Source organism: Pteronotus mesoamericanus, unplaced genomic scaffold, assembly GCF_021234165.1.
Source record: "Pteronotus mesoamericanus isolate MK-2021 breed Mesoamerican mustached bat unplaced genomic scaffold, CSHL_Meso_final contig_181, whole genome shotgun sequence".
NCBI classification, from domain to species: domain Eukaryota; kingdom Metazoa; phylum Chordata; class Mammalia; order Chiroptera; family Mormoopidae; genus Pteronotus; species Pteronotus mesoamericanus.
In genome coordinates this window covers 10796454-10813890 of record NW_026555077.1, presented here as the reverse complement: position 1 = coordinate 10813890, position 17437 = coordinate 10796454, and the positions used below count along the sequence as shown (strand labels likewise).

The following is a 17437-nucleotide window of genomic DNA, read 5'->3' as shown; positions in this document are numbered from 1 at the left end:
CAGGCCCTCAGATTACCCTACTTGGTCCCGGAGGATGGCTGATTAGTCAATGATGGGTAAGACCCCTCGATGGCAGGGGCAACCTAAGACAGGCACAGTCGTGTGGGGGCCATCGGGGAAGGACTTGGGGAACACGGACAGGAGGCAAAAGACCCTCACCCTTTGGCTTTTTCATGGCTGGAGTCCTCATTCTATCTGAAAGAAGTCTCCTTATCTCTTGGCTGCTCTGCCCAGCTGCCTGACCAGGTCAGTGAAACAATACTAAAGGCAGGTACAGCCCTAAACTGGATCGGGCAGTTCCTGGGGACAATTAGGCCTGGAAAAGGAATACATTAAATCCTATGAAACTTACTTTGTTAAGAATGACCTCAAGTTAATGAGTACTGATGTTTGGGGTCAGGCATAGTATGTGATCAGTTTCCCAGGTTTCAGGGGTGAAGAGGTGTCACCCTGTCTACCAGACCCTGACCTGAGGCAAATCTCTGTGTTCCTTCAATCATAGCTTTTTGACATGGATTGATGAGCTTTGCATAAATACTGTATACCCCTGTGCTTATCATTCTCAATAAAAGCCACTTCAAGAGAAGGGCTTGGAGCCTTCTTCACTAGAGGGAATCGCCACTCCCTTTTCCTTGCAGACTGAGAAATGTCTGGAATGATTTATTTTATTTCTTCATCCACAGCAACCCAGGGGGACTCTGAGGGGAATGGGGTACCCCCCTCAGGAAACTAAGAAAACAAATCCATTTACAATAGCACCCAAAATAAAATATGTAGGAATAAATTTTACCAAGGAAATAAAAGACCTGTGCTTAGAAAATTATAAGACACTAAGGAAAAAATTAAAGAAGATACAAATAAATGGAAGCATATACTATGCTCATACATAGGAAGAATTAACATTATTAAGATGTCCACACTACCCAAAGCAATCTATAGATTGAATGTAATTCATATCAAAATGCCAGTGACCTTTTTAACAGAACTAGAACAACTAATCCAAAAATTTATATGGAACTGCAAAAGACCTTGAATAGCCACTGCTACCTTGAGAAAAAAGAACAATGTCAGTGGTATCATGCTACATGATATCAAATTATATTACAAGGCTATGCAATCAAAACAGCATGGTAATGGCATAAAAACAGACATATAGAACAATAGAACAGAATAGAGAAACAAGAAATAAACTCATGCCTATGTGGTCAACTTATAATTGACAAAGGAGGTAAAAACATAAAATGGGGTAAAAACAGTCTCTTCAGTAAATGGTGCTGGGAAAATTGGACAGATAAATGCAAAGAAATAAAAATAGACCACCTTTTTACCCCATATGCAAGAATAAACTCAAAATGGACTAGACTTAAATGTAAGATATAAAACCACAGAATCTGAGAAGAAAACCTAGGCAGTAAAATCTCTGACATTTCTCTTAGCAATATTTTTTTCTGATATATCTCCTCCTGCAAGGGAAACAAAATAAAAACTAAACACATTGGACTACATCAAACTAAATGTATTTGCACAACAAAGAAAAAATCAACAAAACAAAAGACAACCTACTGATTAGAAGGAGATATTTGCCAATGACACCTTATAAGGCACTGATATCCAATATTTACAACTAAACACCAGACACAAACAATCCAACTTAAAAATGAGCAGAAGAACTGAACAGGCACTTCTCCAAAGAAAACACACAGATGACCAATAGACACAGGAAAAGATGTTCAACATCATTAATCATCAGAGAAATGCAAAATAAAACCATAGTGAGATATTATTACCTCATACCTGTCAAAATGACTTATCAATAAACGAACAAACAACAAGTGTTGGAGAGGATGTGGAGAAAAGGAATCCTTTGTGCACTGTTGGTAGAAATGAAGGTTGGTGGCAACCACTATGGAAAACAGTATGGAAGTTCCCCCAAAAATTAAAAATGGGACTGCCTTATGACAGCAATTACACTTCTGGGTATGTTTGAAGAAACCCAAAACACTAATTCAAAATAACATATATGTACCCCTATATTCATGGCAGCATTATTTAAAATAGCCAAGATATGAAAGCAACCCTAGTGCCCATAAATAGACAAGTGAATAAAAAAGTTGTGATATGCAGAGGGGAGGAGGGAGAGGAACAATGGGGAAAAATAGGGGAAGGGTTGTCAAGGAACATGTATAAAGGACCCATGGACAAAACGAAAGGGGGAAGTTTCGAGGGTGGGAGGCAGGGATGGGTGAGTGGTGGGGGGAAAATGGAGACAACTGTACTTGAACAACAATTTTAAAAAAGCTGTGGTGTATACACACACACACACACACACACACACACACACACAACGGAATATTACTTAGCCATAAAAATGAACTTTTACCATTTGTGAAAGCATGGATGGACCTACAGGGTATTATGCTAAAGGAAATAAGGCAGAGAAAGTCAAGTATTGTACCATATGATTTCCCTTATCTGTGAAATCTCAAGAACAACATAAATGAACAAACAAAATTGAAACAGACTCATATACACAGAGAACAGACTGATGGTTGCTAGAAGGGAAAGGGGTTGGCAGACTGGGTGAAAAAGTAAAGAGATTATGAAGTACAGATTGATAGTTACAAAACAGTCACAGGGATGTACAGTATAGCATAGGGAATATAGTCAATAATATTGTACTAACTATGTATTGTCCCAGGTGGGTATTAGAAATACCAGGCAAACACTTTGTAAAGTATATGGTTGTCTAACCATTATGCTGTACACCTGAAACTAATAAAAAAAACACTGAATGTAAACTGTAATTGAAAATTTAAAATAATAAAAATGTTAAAAACATTAAGTCACAGTCCTTACTAAACAGGCTGCAGGCTTAGTTTGCCTACCTCTGCTCTAGACAAAATTGTAAGTGTGGAAGCAGTAAGAGAATATCGTACCAAGGAGCTACTTCTATTATAAGTTCAGACTGCTTTAACTAACTGATGATTGAAATATCTGCCAAAGAATGGGCACTAAGTGCTGAACATATTAGTTATAGATCTGAGGCCAAAACAGAGGTGAGGGGAATACAACTAGAAACATAGTACATAAATGTTATATTCTTTGACAAAGTAGAAAAGGCACAACTAAAAATATATGAGATTAGAAAAAGAGAAGAAGGTGATTTTTTTTTATTGCCTTGGACTTAACAGGTAGGAGTCGCAGGACAATTTTAGAGTAACTAGTCAAAAGCAGAGGCATCAATTTAAAAAAGAAAAAGGAGGATGAAGAATCCTAGAACAAAAATACAAAACACTACAACAAAAACACAACCTTTATAATACCAGGAGGGGTAAAAGTACAAATAAGCCACATAGTAGCATATTATAGTAACTAACTATATATTTGATAAAATGACAACTCTGGCATTGCCAAACATATCAGTGCCATCAATAATGTAAATGGAGATAATTCATCTACTAAATACAAAATATTTTCAGGGCTCACAAAGCAAAACCCAACTCTAGACTGTATGTAAAAAACATACCTAAAACAAAGCAATTCAGAAAAGCTGATTAAAAAGTGGGAAAGAAAGATGGTGGCGGGGGGGGGGCATAAGAAATAGGTAAACAAAAAGAAAGCGAAAAGTGATATGCAATAAGGGAGAATGTAGGCCAAAACAGCATCAAATGAGTCCAAGGATACTTTATAATGCAAAAGTAGTAATATTAATATTCACGTAAGAATGACTTTGAACCAAACAACACATAGAAATCTAAATAAATCTGAAACCACAGCACATGTCAGGATAAAAAGTAATTAATAAGAGGAGATTCTAATGTACCATTTACAGCTAAAAACATAGAAAGGGAATGTGGAAAAATAAATATGTGGAATACTTAATATATTCAGCAAGGTACACTATATGGTACAGAATAGAGGAAGATATTAGCAATATGCAAAAGCACCAGTTTTCAGTGTATATTATAAATTCCCACTAATCAGTAATCTATGGTAGACAACTCAATAGAAATACTTGAAAAGCTACTTCCAAAAAAAGCTGTCAGAATGGAGTCCACATAATATAAAATCATGATCAATTTTAAGGGTGTTCTGGGAAGTTAAAATTCCAAACACAGTGAAATAGCAATAACCACCCACCAGACTGACAAAAAGTTTAAAGAATGAGGATAGCATGTTTTATTAATACCCAAAACCAACAGAACATTATTTACTGAAGATGCATGCCTTTGCTCCAATACATATTTAATTATAGATCTGTGGGGCCCTGAGCTGTGATTCTCCTACCAGTGCTTGTGTCAGACTCTCTTCAGCATTCAAATCCACGACACATTGAGCCTCACTGAATCAGCTGGACTATAAAACACACGTGGCAGCTCTACTTGGAATACGTCTTAGATCACCGAGTCAACTGTCTTTTGCTTTGGGCAGACCCACTCAAAGTTGGCAGTCTTTTAGATTACTTGATTAAAAAATAAGAAAAGATCGAAGCAACACATCCAAATGCCGTAAATCTCTCTCCAAATTCCAAAGAAGTCCATCAGGTGACTCATTCTCAATGGTAACTGGAGCAAGATAAAAACCTGGCTCTCCCTTCAAAGGGCATACCTCAACATGTCCTAGACCACAGAACTTTCAGAAACTTCACTGAACTGTCAGGTCCCTGAATTTTCTTTAGGCTTATCTCCCATCCTCTAAACTCTAAGGTCAGAAAATTTAGACACTTTAATCTGCAATTTCATTTTAATTTCAGTATAAATATTTGTTTTCAATATCAAATTTAAACAAACACCTTAAAATCATCCCTGACTGTCATCTCTTCTAATGTTATTAACTCCATCCTCTTCATTTTTCCAAAAAAACTGACAAGAGAAACAAGAATTTGAAGTCATGTTAAAAATGATTCCATATATATTAGCCTTTAATTTTTTATTTCATCTTATATGAAGAGATATAACACTAAAATTTTTTAAAGTTAGCCTGAGACCATTATCATATTATCTTTCAATTTCTTTAATGATCAATACAAACTACACTTAGTAATAAAATCGTGTTTCATTATGTAATAGCTAAATTCAAATCATAGTCCAATGTCTATTGCCAGGTAAAAAATGGGAAATTTTATAAACATATTTTATTTGTAGTTCTTTTGTAAATAATCGTTCATAAAATTCCTTATCTGTTGTAAAATTTAAGAACTATAATTTTGAATGAAATGGTATCAATGTGAAACTTAAGCATACTGATTAGTTTACACATAACCAAGAATCAAAGAGAGGCTGAAAAATTAGTTCTGAGAAATGCAAATGAAGGCAGAAATTTCTCTGTAACTTGGTTGGCCTTGATGACCAAAAGATACAACAGAAATAAATGTAATTTAAAATATCACTCATTTAACGCATATCGTGTTCTAGTTAGAAATCCTTGTAACAGTACCTCGGATATCTCACTCTTCTTACAGTTTAGATTATGAAATCTGCACTGAATATTTATACTAATTACCTTTTTTGGGTGCTAAACCAGTCATTATTTGAATCTTCCGATGATCCTGGCAATTCAGAATTTCCTAATTGATTTTTTCCAGCCTAGTTTTCTTTTGGAGTATCTCCCCCCACCCTGCCCCGGCAGCTAATGTTAATGTTCATCCAGGGCAATCAGAATTCATAACATATTAGAGTTTATAACAGAATGAAGAAAATATTAAAATAAAATTCTGTTTTTATATGAACATACTATTATCTTGTCCTATGGTTCAGAATATTCATGAACTTTACCTTACATAATAGAAGGTAAAAATTTCCAAAGTAAATTTTATGAGATATTTCATGAAAGTGAAAGGAAAATTCTTTGGTCAATTCAGTTTGGGAAAAATTGTATTAAGCAACTCTACCAGAAACACAACTGTGTATACACATACACACACACACTCCTACTGCAAGATTTCTGTTTTTATATACAATGTGAACTTTCAAGAGGCAGGTAAGTTGGGTTTTACTCAAACTTAATTGTCAAAAGTATCTTTTTTTTCCATGTAGCATTCTGAAGAACCTTCTCTGGAAATTCCTGATGTAAATACAGAGCATATATTTTCATTTGTATTTCACATACATTTCCATTTATAACCTCTCCCTTTATTTTAACAGAATTATGAAACTGGCAGTGATAATGTAGATTTTTTCCTTGGATGAATCAATTTTTTAATTTAGAGAAAAGCAAATATTAATATTTGAAAAGTCATTTTATGAGGACTGTCACAATATTTTGCAATCTGCAAGCCTATTGGTTTAATTTTAGTCTGGGAGCTACCATTTACTTCCCAGGTGGCACTAGAATAATCATTTAAGGACAACAAATGGAATTTTTCTAAAAAATATATTCCATGAAAAATGAACAAAAATGGATATGACAGCTGTCTAAGACCTACTAGTACAATACCACTTACCCAAACCTTCCCCCCCAAAAAACAACAATACAGAACTGATTTGATTCCGAGTGACATTTTGATAGGTGTAGGACATGAACCTCTAATTCCTAGTAACAGTTTGAAGCGTGACGCCTGCACCATTTTTAAACAGGGGGCAGTGATAACTGTGAAACCACGGTTTGAACTGTGAAATGCTTGCCTGGCAAAGAAAAGAGTAAAGAATTTAAGCAAAGAAAATGACATTTGCAGGATACAGAGGAGTAGTGTAAGTAGCACTTTTGGCAATCATGAAAAATTCAGTATGACTCTAGCACAACATTATAAAGCATGGGCTTTAGTCCAATCATAAGATTTCAAGTCCTGGCACTGTCATAGCAGGTGTGACCTGAGGTAGGTTACTGCTCTAACTTTAGTTTCCTTGTCTCTAAAATTACACAGTGAATGTAAAGCACCCAGCACAGTACACAGTCCGCAGAAGTCTCTTCGAGTTCTGATTTCTATTCCACTGCATTTCCTAATTCAGTTATTACCTTGGTCTGTTCTCCATGTGGTCACCTAAGTTGTTTTTCTGGAACTTAAATTCAATCATGTCATTCCTGTTAAAAATTTCAGCATGCTTCCCATTGCCTACATAATTCCTTAGCTTTTTGCAAGCAAGGTTCTTGCAGTTCAAATCCCTATGTATTTTTCCAGTTGTACATGGTACTTGTTCCTCCCCTTCCTACCACTAAACTATTATAATAATAGCTAAACATTATTGAAAAAAATTATTGAACCAATTACCTTACTGTGCAAATCCCGAAAGCTCCATTTATATCATGATCTATGTGAAGGAAAGCCATCTGGAGTTAGGCAGAGAACAATCTGCAAGGCTAAACGTTTGTAACTCTTGGTTTGAAGTCAGAGTATGAGGGTTCTCTATGCCACCATAAGGAACTTGGGCTTGGAGTAGTAATCGAGTGATTCAAAGATTTTTAGGCAGGGAGACAGATAATCCAACTTGTAAGAATGACTCTGACAGGATCTAAAGGATAGATTGGAAAGGAGATTATAAGCAAGGAGATTAGCCAAGATAATTTTTAAGGTTCTTTTACCTCAAAATTATTCTACAACAAGGAAAATTTCAAAGCTTAAAGTCAGAACAACTGGAAATATGATGAAAGCAAAAAAAGAAGTCAAGAAAATATATTGGTTTGGGAGCAATGATGGAGTCAAGTATAAAACATGTTAAAGTTGAGTTATGTCAAAAATGAACCCTGGCTGGTGTGGCTCAGTGGATTGAGTGCTGGCCTGTGAACCAAAGGGTCACCAGTTCAATTCCCAGTCTAGGGCACATGCCTGGGTTGCAAGCCAGGTCCCCAGTAGGGGGAGTGCGAAAGGGAACCACACATTGATGTTTCTCTCCCTCTCTTTCTCCTTCCCTTCCCCCTCTCTAAAATAAATAAATAAAATCTTAAAGAAAAACCCTTTTAAAAAAATGAGAAGATGTAGCGCACAGGCTCATACAAAAGAACAGAAGATAACTAATAGAAGGGAATACCCACTTCAATGTGTAAAAATGGGTAAAGCAATACTGTATTTCCTTTTTCCTTTATTAAAGGACTTGTAAAACATACTGTTCATGTTCTTATTAGCCATATTTAATAACATCACAATGTTAGGGCTCAGATATTTTGAATTCTCATGCACTACTAAAGAGCAATTTGGCAATTCTAAGAACTACACAACTATCATCAATAAATGATAGTATAAATATGGAAAAATACTAAGAAGCCCTATCTCACATCATGCATAAAAATTAATTCCCAGTAGACTAATGAACTGAATGTGAAAAGCAAACCATAAAATGTTTGCAAGATAATCCAAGACCCTATTTTCATGATCTCAGGGTAGAAAAGGGATTTTTAAAGAAGACATAAATAACACTAACCAAAAACAAAAGTGCCTCTAACATGGCTATATTAAAATTTAAGAACTGTCATTCCACTTTTGCTTAGGATGTAGAAAGTCAAAAGAGTGCTCCCATCTGAACAAGAAGTAAAAGGCAGATCATCTATAAAATAACTTTTCTAGAAGTAATCAGAAAGTTGAGGTGGGAAGGAATTGAATTACAATTCTCTCTGAGGATAAACTGGTTGTTTCACCTTTGGCAGAGCACAGAAGGCATTGGTAACTGCTATCAAAAGAAGTAAGAATAAAGCAGCTAAAATTTTAAGGAACTGCAAAGGCCAATATGGGCTACCAAGATATTTTGGAATCTCTAGGATCCCCAGACACAAAATGTAGTCAATACCTAATAGCAAGCCTCTTGCCATGTGGCTATATCATATGCTCTCAAGAAAGTCTTGGGGAAAGGCAGGAAACCTAAAAGAGCCATTCGTGGCACACAGGTATGAAACCCCATCCTTCTCAGCACTTTTCTCTCACAGAAAGCAAAAGACTTAGCCAATTGGGGAAAAGCAAGAAACTCTCCAGTCACAGGACCCAGGTAAAAATCCAATGGCTCTCAAGGAGGGATAGAAGCAAAAGCCACCTGCTCTAGGGAGAGGAACAGGTTAATTCCCCTCCCAGCGTTAGTCTTGAACAGTTTTATCCCTGAGAGAGGGTAGGAATCCCTCCCACCAACAGTCCTAGGCAAAGGCTAAAGGAAAGGTAGAGGCAAAAGCTGCTGGGATCATCTTAGGCTCAGAATTATGCAATGATACAAAGCATAATTACTATTGGGGAAGAAAGATGATATGAGCAGAGGCACACAAGGTTGTAAAGTTTTTTAAGAAAAAAAAAGAATAACCAAAAAAAATTACTTAGAAACAACCATTAAACTTCTAAAATTAAAAAAAAAATGAGGAGAAAATGCACGAAGCTGTATTTAGAAAGATGTTGCTCACAGCCACTATTCATAATAGCAAAAACAATATGCAGTTGGATAAATAAACTATACCACAAGGGAATTCTACAGTGATGTAGATCTATATTTCTTAATACAAAATATCTATGATATGTTCTAAATAAAAGAACAGGCTTTAAAAGTTTGTGTGTCCTCATTTTTCAAATTAAAAAATATTTATTATATATAAGAACTAAAAAAAGTAACTCGAAGAATATACACCAACTACTAACAAAATTGGTCTCTCTATGGTAGAATTATTGTTAATCTTTACTTTCTTCTTGCACAAAATTCATAATATTAAATAAATAATCCCACCAAAGATTTTTTTTTTTTTGGTTTTTGTATAAGTAGCAGAGTTCAGGAATTTGGCCAGTAACCCATGTTATGAAATATGACACTACTCACAGCTTTATGTAGGGCAATTGCCACACTTCATTTGCCTCTTGACCTTGCACTTTTCAGGAATACTGGCATTCCACTCTGAATTTTTTCCCAAAGTGTTTTTCCCCCCTCTAACCTTTAAGTGATACCATGAGTGGAAAGTGATATTTAACATTGCAGAGACACACCTAGGTAAAGAAGGAGGTAAAGGCTCTACTGTGCATCTCACTGGAGTCAAGTAATAAAATATGTGGATCTCATCCACACGTCTCGCCAGGAATAGTAAATCACATGAGAACAGTAAATGTTAGGTGTGCCTATGGTTAAAGAAGGTGCTAAGTTTGGGAGGTCACTGGGTATAGTGTAAACTTAGAATATAAGAATTGCTGTAATCACAGATAGAAAACAATGCAACTGTTTAAGGACAAGTGTATTTTGCAGCTGTAATGGCTGTTGTCATTAGCCTTGGTTAGGGGGATTCATTTCATTTATAAATGTTTAGTATATTTACTTTTTCATCACAGTTTATGTATTGTATGGATTAAGGTAAAAAGTAGAGTATAATACCAACTTTATTTAATTTATTTTTTTAATTTTATTTATTTTTATTTTTATTTTTTTTATTTTTTCAAATACATTTGTCTCTGCCTACCCCCCACCACTTTCCCTTGCCCCCTCTCTCCCTCCCTCCCTCAGCTCTTCCCCTTTGGTTTTGTCCATGAGTCCTTGCTATATGTTCCTTGACTTTCCCCTTCCCTTCCTTTTTCCCCGCCCCCCCTCCCTCCTTCCCTCTTGTCTCTGTTGGTTTCTTTTCCTTTCAGTGTTGCTGGTCTTATTTTCCTTGCATCTTTGTATTGTTCGTTAGGTTCCACTTATAGGTGAGATCGTATGGTATTTGTCTTTCGTTCCCTGGCTTATTTCGCTTAGCATAATGCTCTCCAGTTCCATCCATGCTGTTACGAAGTTTAGTACTTCTTTTTTTCTTTCTGCTGCGTAGTATTCCATTGTGTATATGTACCATTACTTTTTGATCCAATCATCTACTGATGGGCATTTATGTTGCTTTCAACACTTGGCTATTGTAAATTGTGCTGCTATGAACACTGGGGTGCATAGGTTCTTTTGTATTGGCGTTTTGGTATTCTTAGGGTATAGTCCCAGCAGGGGAATCACTGGATCAAAAGGCAGTTCCATTTTCAGCTTTTTGAGGAAAAATTTTAATAATATTTATTTAATAAGTATTAATAAATTTGATTTTAAGCAAATTAAAAACATTAATATTTTATTAATATTAATAAATATACCAACAATATTTTTAATATTAATATTAATAACATCGATAATGTTGCTGTTCATTAATATTAATAAATTTAATGTGATTAAATGTGATTAAATTTATTGATATTAATTAATAAATAAATATTAATAAATTTGGTTTTTTTAATTACTAGTTTTTAAGAACTGAATTATTAATAAATTGATGGGTATAAGATTAAAAGTCTAAAATTTTTTAAAACACAAATGTCTACCAAGATTAAAGTTGTTTTGCTTTGGTTTAAAATACTGCTTTGCTAGGAAAATAAGGCCAGCAACACTGAAAGGAAAAGAAACCAACAGAGACAAGAGGGAAGGAGGGAGGGGTAGGCAGGGGAAAAGAAAGGGAAGGGGAAAGTCAAGGAACATATAGCAAGGACTCATGGACAAAACCAAAGGGAAAGGATTGAGGGAGGGAGCCGGGGGTGGGGTGGGGGGAAGGCAGAGACAAATGTATTTGGAAAAATAAATTAATTAAAAATTAAAAATAAAATAAAATACTGTTTTGCTAACTAAGAGCCTGTGGATTTAAAATAATACCAAGGTTTTATGCAATAATCAATTCCTTCTTTTCTCATTTAGCCTTAACTTTATCTGTAACTATAATATTGTAAAAGAAGTAAATAAAAGTGGTAGAGTTAGAGTGCAGTAAGTGTTTTGATTTTGTTTCTATTTTACCATAGTACTTAAGTTGTTTTTTTTCCCCACCTGGTGAAACTATTTTTAAAATCCCCAAGTTGAATTGTAGCTTTCCCTTTTATGGTGCCCATATTTGTAAGGCTAGATTGGCCCAGAATTTGCTTACAGACCTGAATGCTAAAATATAATATAATAACCTCTTTGTCTCTCCCATTGCAGTTGAAATCACCTTCTTCCTTACTCTTGTTTAGAAGCTTTTTCAAAGTATTTTCTAAAAAACTTGGATCTGTTCCAGGTTCTTCCTTTGACAGAGTTATACTAACTGGTCTGTGGATTATTTTGACAGCCTCAGCAACACCATTATTAGTCTGCTGCCCATCTGAAGAAACTGTTGATGCTGAATAAATATTTCCGAAATGATCCATTACAGGAAGCAAATATAATTCTGGTTGAAGAGTCTAAAACATATATGAAATATTAAATAATAAGTAATTTAAGAAACAGTTAGTTAAAAAATTAGCCAATAAGATAAAAATAGAATAAATTTAAAATGTCATGTTACATACATATGGAGGAACAAATGATTTGAGTTTCAGTTCTGATTCTTGGTTTGCCTTCACCTAGAAATAAGTAAATGAGAAAAAAAATTAAAGCTTTTGTAAGATTCTTCAATTATTTTTACCCCTACTTTTTTTTTCTCCTGAAGGCACATATCTATGACATAGAAATCTAACCTAAAAGCTGGTGACTAAGGCTAGATTCTAGAAAATGTAGACTATAATCCTATTTCTATTTTCTGTACTAAACATAAATTCTTTGTCATTTAATAATAATTATGGACATCATTTGCATGAACTCACTGTGTGTCAGGCACTTTTCTAAGTGTTTTTCATATATTATCTCAGTTAATACTCAAAATTCTAAGTGATAGGCCCACATATCTGTAATTCACAGACAAGACTGAGGCAAAGAGAAGTTAAGCCACTTCCCAAGATTTCACAACTAGGAAGTTTCCAAGTTGGGATTCAAAACCAGGTAATCTGGCTCCAGAGTCTAACATTGTACTCTTTATTTCCTAAATATTCATTTGTCAACCATTGATTCAACAAATATTGAGGGCATATTATGTGTCGAGCAGTGTTGTGTATGGTGGGGATGCAATGGTAAACAAGGCACAGTTTCTGCTCTTGTGTAGCTTAACATTCTACTTTGGGAGAGTAGATGTTAAGTAAACATGATTTAGAATAGGGATTTATGAAAATAAAATAGAATGAGGTAATAGAGTGTACCTTAGAGAAAGAGTATCTAAAAACTAGGTGGTCAGAGAAGGCCATTTTAAAAAGATAATATTTGAACTGAGACCTGAACCATGAAGAGGCAAAGTATTCGAAATCAGGGGTAAGTGATTTCTAGGCAAGTAAAGACACCATAAATCAGAAGTGAGTTTGCTGTTGAGGACCAAAGGAAGATTTTTGTGTCTAAAATATAGAACCAAGTAGAAAAAAGTAGTAGATGAAATCTGAAAATCAGCCCATTCGTCAGAACCTCCTTACTGCTTGCCTAACTGCTACAAAAGTTTTCTGATTACAGTCCCTTTTTCTAGTCTCTTACAGCTTTCATCATGGCATCTTTTGCTCAAAACTTCAGAAAAAAAAATCTAAACTCATTAATCTGGCATTCAAGACCTTCAACAAACTACTTTTATAACTTATCTACTATTCCCTTTCATCCAATCAAAAACGAACCACTTACTCTTTCTTAGTCGCCTGCTTCTCCACTGCTGTGCTCATTCTATTTTCTCTACTCAGAAAGCTTTTCCCACCCAACATCTTTGCAAGATCAAGTATTTATCTTTCAAAATCCAAAATGAATGTCACTTCTTCCTTGAAGTTCTCCATCTCCCCTCTTCTCCTGCTGGAAGTAATCTCTTTTTCTTTTGAATATACAAAAGACGCTATATTATTTATGTACATATTTTATCTTCACTAGAATACTCCTAAAGGGCAGAATCATTATTCAATTCTTTTTTCTCATTTTATACACAGAAAAAACATCAATAAATATTTGTTGAAAATAATAAAATATTAGAAGAATTTTAGACGTTGACTTAAATTACCTTTAAGGTCCCTTCCAATCTAGGATTCTGTGATTGATATTTTATAACTTTATATATCATGAAACAAAAAGTTATGAGAGTTGTTCACTTTTTTCCTCATTTGAGGAAAATTAACCCAAAAATCAGTAAATCAATATCATGACAAAGTAAATAGAACTCTGATGACAAAAAAACTTCAAATCTAACTACTGATTCTAAAAATTCTACATAGCAAATTCTTTTACAGTACTACTTTGGAGGGAAATGTTTATTTTTTTGCATTAAAAGTCATAACTTAATTTGTTCAATTAACATTTAAATGTCTCGTGTTAGGCACTGGTTATGAATACAATAATGAATTAAAATAAACTCTCTCCTCACAGGGAGCTAGAGTCTAATGGTAGAGTTAGATCTTAAACAAATAGCCACATAAATAAATGTATAATAATGATATGTTAACTAGAGTAGTTAGTTAACATAATAATAGCATTTTAAAGAGTTTACATATGAAAAATCTTGATTAAACAAATAAACCTTATATACATATGAGAAACCAGAAAATTTGAGATCTGATGGATTCCTGGATTGAGAATTTTAGCTAGGAAGCTCCCTACTTAGAAATGCCACTAAACCATACAAACTACAAATAGGAGTGTTCAATAGATAACAGCTGATACAAAAAAAAGTATGTAGGAGTCATACCATTTCATGTCAACCAAGACTAGTTGTGGCACAAGCAATGAGAACCCATTTTTCTTCCAAACACATGTACTTGTTTAAAAGGCTTTTAAATACTATCATTTCAATTTAAAAATATGGCCCTGACTGGTGTGGCTCAGTAGGTTGGGTGTAGTCCCACAAACCAAAAGGTCACCAGTTGGGTTCCTTCCTGGGTTGCAGACCAGGTTCCTGCTTGGAGGCGTGGGAAGGGCAACCTATCAATGTTTCTCTCCTGCTCTTCTACTCTTTTTAAAACTACATAAATTAAAAACTACATTTACTTATATGATTACATTTTAAATTTTTCTTCATTTTCTTCCCAGGGAAATTCGCACATAAAAAAAAATACCCCCATCATTTTAGTGCCTGATAATATGCCAATAATATCCATCTGTTCTTGATTATCTGTGTGCTTAGTGATACTTCATTTCATTGTGACTGAGTAGTTAAGGAGCTGAGTTGATGAGCATTAAAAAAACATAATTTGTTAAGATAAGATTTTCTTTAATCAAAAGGAAAGAAAATTTAAAAACTTACCACAGCTAGATTATTTCCAATGTATTTCAGAAATAAAAATTTTTCTGCAACAGCATCTTCACCAAGGAATTCACCAAGATGCTCCCTCAGGGCTTGTAAAGTAAGGTGAAGAGACACTCTGAAATATGACATTGCTTTATAATGTAAAACAAAGTAAGTTTCAGCTGTATTAAAGATTGATAACTTGCCCTGGCTGGGTGGCTCAGTTGGTTGGAGCATCATCTCATGCACCAAAAGGTTGCAGGTTGATTCCTAGTCAGGGCCCATACTAGGCCGCAGGTTTGATCCCTAGTTAGGGCACATGTACAGGAGACAACCAATCAATGTTTCTCTCTCACTTCGATGTTTCTCTCTTTCTCTCCCCTCCTCTCTCTCTAAAATCAATTTTAAAAATCCTCAGGTGAGAACTTAAAAAAAAATTGGTAAATTTACTCAGCTATCTCAAACACAAATACTAATTAAATGTATCACTTACCTCTTAATATATTGAGTTTTATGTTGCTTGACACTTTGTAGACTTTTTAAAATATTTTTTAAAATTTTATTTATTGACTTTTTTATAGAGAGTAATGGGTAGGGGGTAAAGAGAAAGAGAGGGAAAGAGATTGATTTGTTATATTCATTGATTGCTTCTTCTATGTGCCCTGACCAAAGATTGAACCCACAACCTTGACATATCTCATGCTGCTCTAACCAACTAAACTACACTGTCAGAGCTGTAGATATTTTGAAAATAAATTATTTTAAGTCAGCTTTTTAAAATTATGCAAATGAATACTTTATTAAAAACCCCTTTTTAAAATCCTCACCCAAAGATATGCTTTTTTTACTGATTTCAGAGAGAGAGGAAGGGGTGAAGAGCAGGTGAGAGAGAGATAGTGAGCAAAACATCTGTGTGAGAGAGAAACATCAATTGGTTGCTTCCCATCCACACCACAACCAGGGATTGAACCTGCAACCTTTTGATGTACAGGACAGCACTCCAACCAAGGGGGCCACAGTCCAACCAACTGAGCCACCTGGCCAGGGCAAAATCCTTTTTGTACTAAAAGGAAAATCCTTGTGCATTTTTCTTAACCACCCTCCAATTTTATTGTTAAACCAAAACTTTGCTACATTTATTTATTTATCTATCTATCTATTCATTTATTTATTTTGCTATTAATTTTTTTAGAGGGGAAAGGAGGGCAAGAGGAAAGAAATATACATCAGTTGTCCCTCACACACCTCCTACCAGAACCTGGCCATCAATCCAGACATGTGCCCTGGCTGGGAGTCAAACCAGTGTCTTTTTGGTTCACCGGCAGGCACTCAACCCATTTAGCCACACCAGCCAGGGTGAAATTTTGCTTTTTATATACTTTTATACATATGTTAAAGAATGATTTAGCCATAGATAATTTATTTTGGAAGTTTGACCGGACTACCTAATGCTTAAAAATACCTAGTGCTTAAAAATTTCTTTGATGTCCAAATGTTGTCAAACTCCACATCTTTGCTTTTTTAGGGATCCTTCATTCCTCAACATCTAAAATATAAAGGTGTAATTTACGTTTATTATGAGTTCTTGTTTTCTTTCCTAGGATCTTATGGGAAACATTATATAATGAATTCTTCAAACAAATATTTATTGAGCACCTACTAAGTGTCAGGCATATTTCTAAGCAATAGGAATACGACAATCAACAAAACAGACAAAATTCTCTGTCCTTACAGTCCTTACAATCTAGTGGTAGGATAGAAAGCTTAACAAATTAAGAAAAATATATAATTTATAAGACACTGCTAAGTACTATAGAGAAAAATAAAACAGGGAAGGAAATTTAAAATACAGTGATCAGAGAAGATCTAAACAAAAAATAATACTTGAGTAAAGACCTGAAGGATATTAGATGGCATATGTAAAGGAGAAAGGGCATTCTAGACAAAAGGAGTAAGTACAAGGGTTCTGAGTCTCTATGTCTTAATATGTTCTGGAACAGAAAAGAGGCTAGTATACTTTGAAGAAAGTGGTGGGGAAGACTGAGGTACACATAAGAGAAATAATAACAGGCAGTCAGATCACCTGTTGTCATGTGTGTGGGTGAATGTGAAAATATATATATATGTATATATAAGTGTACATACACATATAAATATATTCTCCATTTATATTTTTAAATACTTCAGTGAAAAGTCATTGTGAATATACTAATGCAGCCACTACTCACAGCTCTTCAAAAGATTTCTAGTTTCAAATAATTTCTCTCTTAATTATCTTTGTGTATGACAATAGTAATGCAGATTATACCCTGTTTTGTGGGTGGCAGAACTATGTCTAAGTGACATCTGTTCCTATAGCATTTTTTTATTTAACTGTTATATAGTACTATTTATTGATAGTATGCATTAAGTTAGGAACTGGATCCATCACATGGGCAAGATATTTTTCACTTAC

At 34.6% G+C, this 17437-nt stretch overlaps 1 protein-coding gene across 1 annotated transcript in view; it reads right to left on the bottom strand.

Annotated features, from left to right (window-relative positions):
• Positions 1 to 17437, bottom strand: part of SPATA1 (spermatogenesis associated 1) — a 46758-nt gene that overhangs the window by 15842 nt on the left and 13479 nt on the right. Inside the window, exons 4-6 of the mRNA XM_054566850.1 lie at positions 15001 to 15118; positions 12215 to 12268; positions 11972 to 12106 (exon numbers count right to left, since the gene is read on the bottom strand). Coding sequence (XP_054422825.1) covers positions 11972 to 12106; positions 12215 to 12268; positions 15001 to 15118 — 307 coding nt within the window. The remainder of the gene's footprint in view (positions 1 to 11971; positions 12107 to 12214; positions 12269 to 15000; positions 15119 to 17437) is intronic.